This window comes from Poecilia latipinna, unplaced genomic scaffold (genome assembly GCF_001443285.1).
Source record: "Poecilia latipinna isolate Pla-1442-1.1 unplaced genomic scaffold, P_latipinna-1.0 Scaffold666, whole genome shotgun sequence".
NCBI lineage: Eukaryota > Metazoa > Chordata > Actinopteri > Cyprinodontiformes > Poeciliidae > Poecilia > Poecilia latipinna.
In genome coordinates this window covers 111,198-118,183 of record NW_015113282.1, presented here as the reverse complement: position 1 = coordinate 118,183, position 6,986 = coordinate 111,198, and the positions used below count along the sequence as shown (strand labels likewise).

The 6,986-nt window shown below is 36.4% G+C and overlaps 2 protein-coding genes across 5 annotated transcripts in view; both read right to left on the bottom strand.

Annotated features, from left to right (window-relative positions):
* The window catches only part of itih6 (inter-alpha-trypsin inhibitor heavy chain family member 6), an 18,514-nt gene extending 16,332 nt beyond the window's left edge, over positions 1–2,182 (bottom strand). For 2 of the 3 annotated variants that reach the window (XM_015044262.1, XM_015044263.1), the window contains exons 1-2: positions 979–2,182; positions 475–510 (exon numbers count right to left, since the gene is read on the bottom strand). In XM_015044262.1, coding sequence (XP_014899748.1) covers positions 475–510; positions 979–1,086 — 144 coding nt within the window. In that variant the 5' untranslated portion in view covers positions 1,087–2,182. The remainder of the gene's footprint in view (positions 1–474; positions 511–978) is intronic. The other variant, XM_015044264.1, reaches the window with a different exon arrangement.
* Positions 2,183–2,577: 395 nt separating this feature from the next.
* Positions 2,578–6,986, bottom strand: part of LOC106954611 (6-phosphofructo-2-kinase/fructose-2,6-bisphosphatase 1-like) — a 22,484-nt gene continuing 18,075 nt past the window's right edge. For both annotated transcript variants that reach the window (XM_015044266.1, XM_015044265.1), the window contains exons 9-14: positions 6,321–6,467; positions 6,092–6,196; positions 5,390–5,519; positions 5,230–5,292; positions 5,086–5,150; positions 2,578–3,385 (exon numbers count right to left, since the gene is read on the bottom strand). In XM_015044266.1, the coding sequence (XP_014899752.1) occupies positions 3,326–3,385; positions 5,086–5,150; positions 5,230–5,292; positions 5,390–5,519; positions 6,092–6,196; positions 6,321–6,467 (570 nt within the window). In that variant the 3' untranslated portion in view covers positions 2,578–3,325. The remainder of the gene's footprint in view (positions 3,386–5,085; positions 5,151–5,229; positions 5,293–5,389; positions 5,520–6,091; positions 6,197–6,320; positions 6,468–6,986) is intronic.

The following is a 6,986-nucleotide window of genomic DNA, read 5'->3' as shown; positions in this document are numbered from 1 at the left end:
TTAAGTAAAGTACAGATACATGAAGATTGAACTTAAGTACAATAACGAAGTACTTGTACTTCGTTACTTCCCACCACTGGCGCCTGATCTGGTTAATGTGGGCCACATGAGTTCATTACGAGGCGACATGAAGGAGGAGGACAGCCACCTCAGGCCTCCAACTCACTGGTATTTAAGAACGCTGTGGTTTGTCCTACACAGACAAGATTAGTTAGCCCTGAAGCAAACTGAAGGTAAAAGCCACAGCGGCATGACTCAAAGTACCAGAAACGTCTCTTTATGTTTTTAAAGCTTGGACGTCTCGGTTCATCTCTCTCTCTGTCTTACTGTTTATTCAATGTCACATGCTGTTTTTATTTTGTTTTTAATTATGTAAAGCACCTTGAAATGCCTTGATGCTGAAATGTGCTATACAAATAAAATTTGATTGATTGATTAATTTGGTGTGTGTCAGTAGACTCAGTTGAAACTCACCACTGGTTTTGCTGGTTTGCTTTGACGTTTTGTTCTCTGGAAAAGAACAGACAAAAACATCATCAGGTATCTAGTGTTATGCATTTTTGGGAATCAGTGCTTTACAGAAATGCTGAACTGCACAATGAATTAGGTCAAAACTGGGTTAATTGCGCCACCAATCTGAGCAAATGAGGGTTGGGTCAAGATCTTATGTCAAAACAAGTTGAATTAGCCATTCATGAATGAATGAATGAAGGGGAAGTGGAACTGGAAATAAATGCTCTCACTGTACACAGGATTGCACGCTCTGCCTCCTGTTAATTCTGCACACAAGTCTGTGCTGTGTCAGTCCATTACCAAATATCCTGTGCATTGGTGGGTCTTGAACATAAACAACCTGCAGGGTGGAAACCCTTCACAGGGAAAATATTATACAACCTATACGAGATGTAAATTACTCCTTTATTTACCAAGTCTGGGCGTGTTCCAGAAAGTTGCATAAAAATTTAAATATATCCTTACCTGGAATTGGAAATTCCTCCTTAGATGCGTCTTAAAATCCCCCGATAATCCTTCTTGTACGCAGTAATAAACGCAAAGGAGGAAACATTGAATCCTCAAAACCTTCATGCTTGCAACGATTCAACCTTTAGATTAAAATCGAAGAAAAACGTCCGGTGATCTCACGTTGGGCGCATTTTACACAAGCTACAAGCGGGAGTAATTTTAGCTCCGATCCATGTGAGAGCGCCCTAACAATGAGACCTGATCAAGAGTTACACCTGCGATAGGTGAGAGCAAAAGAAAAGCGGGTACAGTTCAGACTTCAGAGGGAGGTTTGCGCCAGTCCTGATGCGCGGTTTGCGCACAGCTCGGGTTCACACATGCTGCCACCGAGGTCGGAGAGAAATGAGGGGTGACTGGCACCCGGCTCCAAGGTTTGGATGAAAACGCCTCCATCTCCTCCCCTTCCACTGCTGGTTTGAAAAACCTAAATAAATAAATCCGTGCAGCAGCGGTTGAGATCTATTGAAGTTTGTGAATGTATTTTCTCACCTCACATTTAGTCAGATAAATAAATATCTGGCTCTGATAGTTTCTGTCCAGTAGGTTCCCAAAACGCACCAACTCAACCCTCCTACTGACCCAACATGGATTAACTGCCAGAGAGAATGGAATGTAAAAAGTTTTATCTCCATTTGTATTCAGCGAAAATCCTCATGAGAACGCCCTTCATTGTCACGTTATTTAAAAACCCAATACGCCGAATTTAGACAATTCTGTGAATTACTGTAATGTCACATTAATGTTTAAATGTTTGAAAGATCATTTTCCTCAGAGGCTTCGCAAACCCACGGCGTATCCAGGTCATTGTAGATAAAAAAAAGATTTAGATCTAGAAAAAAAAACATTTCTGAGTTTCAAAAGTTGAAAAAATGCAAGGAAAAAAAACCAAGAAGTAGCGGTGATGAGGTGAATGAGAACGATGAGAACGCAGGCAGACCCAGGTTGTGATGATTATGAAAAATTTTAATGAACAGCTCGGCAGTCCAGTAAACAGGCAGCACGGCAGAGAACAAACCGAGCGCTGAACACCGGTAGCAACAGAGTTAAGACTGATAATGAGAGCTGACGCCGACACGGGACTTAACCATTTCTACTGTGACTGACAGACTATGGCCCGACAAGAGACAGAGACAGCAGCTGGACTTAAATACACACGGGGTAATCAAGGGAACGAGACACACCTGGGAACAATCAGGGACTGACAGGACAACACAGGGACTCACAAGAAGCCAAAAATAAACACACAATGAAAACCCAAATCATCACAAAGACATTTTCTAGAAAAAAAAAGCGTTGACAGTTTTATTTTCCAAACTCAAAAATTGTCGACTTTTTTTCTAGGAAATTTGTGAGACTAAATTAAAAAAAAAAAAAAAAAATTAAACGTTTTTTTGTTGCAGTTTAGATTTTTGTCCTTTTTCTTGAATTTTTGTTTAGATTGATTTCTAAATTTGGGGAGAAGTTTTGGAGTTTAGAAATTTCCTGGGGTTTTTTCTGGTTTTAATTTCCATTTTTTTTTCCGAGTCTTGGAACTCAGAAATGTCCTTGTTTTTGTTTGTTTTAATAAAATAAAAATAAAAACTGTCTGGCCCCGATTCACCGTCATAGCTTCAGTTACAGCCATGATAGCAAGAATGGTGTCAAACGGTTATTCTCCAGAAAGATGAACATCCTAAACAAAACAATACATGTGTCATGCATGAACCAGTCAAAGTCCAGATGTAAATCTTATAATCAACACACAAAAAACACACATATAAATTATATTGAAGTTTTTGGCTTTAATGTGACAAAATCTAAACCATTTCAGAACCCGAGTACTTCTCCAGGTTACTGAATGTTTACATAAAATTCTTCATTCCATTTATTTACTGTATATATTTATGTATAACTGTATGTTTTGATGTTATTTATTCAGAGAGAAGTTAAAGTAAACAAAAAATGTCCTGTTTGTTGGGAGCTGTCTGTGGTGCTGATTCCTAATCCGGTTTTCATCATCTGAAGAGGATCTGCATGAAGCGTTTAACCTCCACACACACAGGGCATTTTTACACCATTCAATCGGTAACTTGTTTGTGATGCGTTCAACATAATCAGAAACCTCAACCACACACAGAAAACAGTAACTATCCACAGTTGCAGGGTTTTTTGTTCTTCTCCAGTATTGTAACAGAAGCCCATTTGAGTCTGGATTAACGCTTTCCATCTCCTCCAGTTCTTCTGTGTTGATCCATTTCTCTTCTGTTTACCATCAGACAACATTGCGACCTATTACTATAGTCCATTTCTCCCAGATCTGATTTTAGTTGTGGTCAGGAACTGTCTGAAGAGCTTCCTCTGTCTTTCTGCTGACGCTCACATTCTGCAAGCAAAGAGAAACAAAAATTAAATTTCTACTGGCTGCTACTAGTATTTCCCAAGCATGACAGGGCCACCACTGTGCTGGAAACTGGATAGAAATACCTTTTGCTCATTGAAACCAGATTTTTAAAACTAAGGATACATAAGAGGTTTTTCTCAAAATACAAAGAAGTTCACATATAAACCTTGAAATAAATGTAGATTTATAAATGTTACATTTTCTTATGTTGCAGAGAAGTTATAAAGTTGGAAAAATGCTCCTCTAAAATTATTCTCTAACTAAAATAATAATACTCCAAAGCTGTATTTTCAATATTGATGTGACTTTCGGTTGTGTTTCTGTTTAAATTACTTTGTAATTATTTTACACAGGAAAACTCTTATGTGTGACAAAGTTTGTGTGAAAACTTCATTTTTTATTCCCATGAATGCAAAAAAAAAGTCAGGGTTTTCAGGGTGGATCTGTCTGGTTCTCTTTTAGAGTCTTTGTGTTGATCTTTGGTTCTTTTAGCTTAAAATGTTTTAAAAGTCTGGAAGATTATTCATAATTTAGACTTAACTTGTGTTAATTGTGAATAAAACTAATACCAAACATGTAGCTTGAGCTTGAAAACCTGGTGGATATTATTTAGAGAGAAAACCCTCATGAGAAGGCTTCGGAGTAATCCTCTATAATTTTTTTATTCTCCTTTAAAGTTATGAGGTATAAATTACCAAAAAATCCCTCAAAATCAATAGAAATTATTGCTTTATCAATAGTCTTATCCTTGGTCAGATTGCATTTATGTTCAAACCACCTTAAACCTGATCTTTTTCTGGTACATTTTTTACTTTTTTAGCTGAGAATTTTCCTGTGTTATTCTGTTATTCCTGTAAAATTTGATTATTGTCATGTTTGGTTGTCTTTTTTTCAAAATCATATTTCCTGTTCGGTCACTCTCCCTGAGGGTGCTGTAGTTCTCCTTCTGGACACTAGATGTCCTCAGTTACCAACATTTTTCCATCTTCCTGTTTCACTTTCACTCACTATTTCTCTCAAAATATATTCTTAGAGGTGATCTATTATGCTTCCTTTATCAAGTTGGGATAGGTTTACAATATATTCATTACATTTTTAGCATAAATCATTATTTTAGTCTGAACAATTCTTTCTGTTTTGAGTTCCTTTCTTTTTCAATCTAAATATGTTGCTTCTGCACCTAAATGTTGACACTCACACATGTAAACATACACAATTACACAACCGTACATCTTTGAAAAGTAAAAGTGGAGCCTCCTGCACAACCAACAAGAATGCAGGAAGTAGTTTCTAAATGTTAAGTCAACAACAAAACATTTGTCTTTTCCAGGTGCCATTGTAAAATGGCAGTAAAACCAGCTGAACAAATGTGCTGGAACTCAGCTTGGGTTGCTAGGTAATGGGCTGGAGTTGCTAGGTAACAGGAAGTTCCTGCTGATTTGTGAAGTTACATTCCAGATGTTTTTGAAACGGTTAATTTCTAAACATAAAAAACCCCCACCATTATCAAAAACGTATCTGGGTGTGTTTTTAATCACTTGGGCTGTTTTTAAGAAGCAGTAGAAACCCAAATGGAAGTACAAAAACATGCAAAATGTGAATTATTTAAATAATATGTCCCCATATTAAAAATTTCTCTCTGCAAATTTTTCAGAGAGAAAATATTTGCCTGTGGATCTTACCGCTGGCCTATCTCTGTGTGTGTTGACAGCTTCAATATTGAGAAAAAATGACTCAACTTTACAACCTGGCAGGAAAGACAAAAACAAAAGTGTCAAGAAGACATTCAGAGATCAGCTATTAAAGAAACATAATGTATTGCTTACCGTAAGCTACCGGAGTGAGTTTGAACACCGTGTGAAGGGGACACCTAACATAAGGCAGCTTGTCTTCACAGGTGATTAGAAACAATGTTTTAGCATTTAGAGCTGAACATTTTGTGGTGATAATATGAAGGAAGGTGAATCAGTCCATCTCTTTCAGTACCTGCAGATTTGTCTAGAAAGTAGGACAGCAGGCAGCGCATGATGGCTTGGTGGCAGATAACCAGGACGTTTTCCTGCCTCTCCAGCTCCATGATGACCGGCTCCAGACGATGAACTAGATCCTCATAGGACTTTTTCATAAAGACAAATCAAACTAATATTAGCTTTGATTCCAAAACTTTAAACTGCATGTTTTTCTGTGGCCCTCCAGTTTCAAGAATGACAAATAAAAGAACCTTAAAGATTACAGTTGGGTGTTTAAATATCATTTTATCGTTCAATAAAAGCTATTTTTACCTGTAATTTTATCAATGTAGAAACTGAAAACAAACTGCAGCTGTAATATTTACAAATACTGGTGCTAACATTCTATTAAAATGTTTTTAACACTTTCCATAATATTCTACCTGTAAAGTAGGTAAATATATATGCTTAAAAACACAGCTTATTATAATATTTTATGATAAAATACAAATTTCTCTTACTTGAATGATTCTACATAAATAGTGTTTTTACTTGAGGTACTTATATTTTATTATTACTGTTAAATTTACCTTGCCTGTTAGTCTAGTTGGAATAAAAGTAACTAAAAAGTTAATTCCAGCATAAGTAAGTTTGCAAACCCAAAAGTTAGAAGTGATAGATCATTAAATAGAAAAATAAAATTAAGAAAAAGTTGTCGTCTAATGAAAGCAGCTCTTACCTCGCCCTTTGGGTAACGGTAACGATATTTCTCCTGGTCTCTCATCGCAAACTCATCAGGAAAGTTCTCCTGAATCTCCTCGTATGTTAGTTCCTCACACACACCCTTAGAAAGAACAGGAATAAAGTGTTAATTTAAACTGAGAGTCTAAAACTGTTTTTATAGAAAACATAATACGAACAAGCTTAGGACAAAACCATTTATGCTTGTAAAAGTGTTTTAACCGCACAGCATCGATCTCATTGAGAGCTTTCCACTGTTCGTACTGGACGCCCAGAGCCTCTGCAGTCTGGATGGTCCGCTTCATGTGGCTCGTCCAAACCTTCAGGTCCTTGATGTTCTGACCTCTGATGAACTTCGCCAAGGCTTCAGCATACTGCAGGAACAAAGGTCGCAAAGATACATTTTTATGTTGTTATTCAGAATGTAAAATACATTTTTCAGAATTTCCTTAATTGTTAAGCACCACAGGGTTTTCTAAAGCTTCTTTTTGAAATAAAATACCCAAATCTAATTGAGTTTTTCTCAGCAATTACAATTTCTATTTCAATAATCTTGGTATCAAAATAAAGTTAACACTTGGGAGACTCCATCGGAAGTGTAAGAATCCCTGCTACAGTTTCAGAGAAATTGAGGACTGAATCCAAGTAATTTCGGTCTAGTTTCTAGCGTAAATATCATAGCACCATTGAAATGCTAAGTTAAAAGCAACTGTTCATCAAGATTTAAAGATATAATTCCTTAATATTTACTTTAATTGACTTATTCCATTGGTATAACTTATATAACTTATAACATGGGACAAATGTCTTGTTATAAGTTATATAATCTGCCAATGTTAAAGAATTATTGACTTAAAAAGCTCCTACATATTGATGAAAAGTTACTTGTAAGT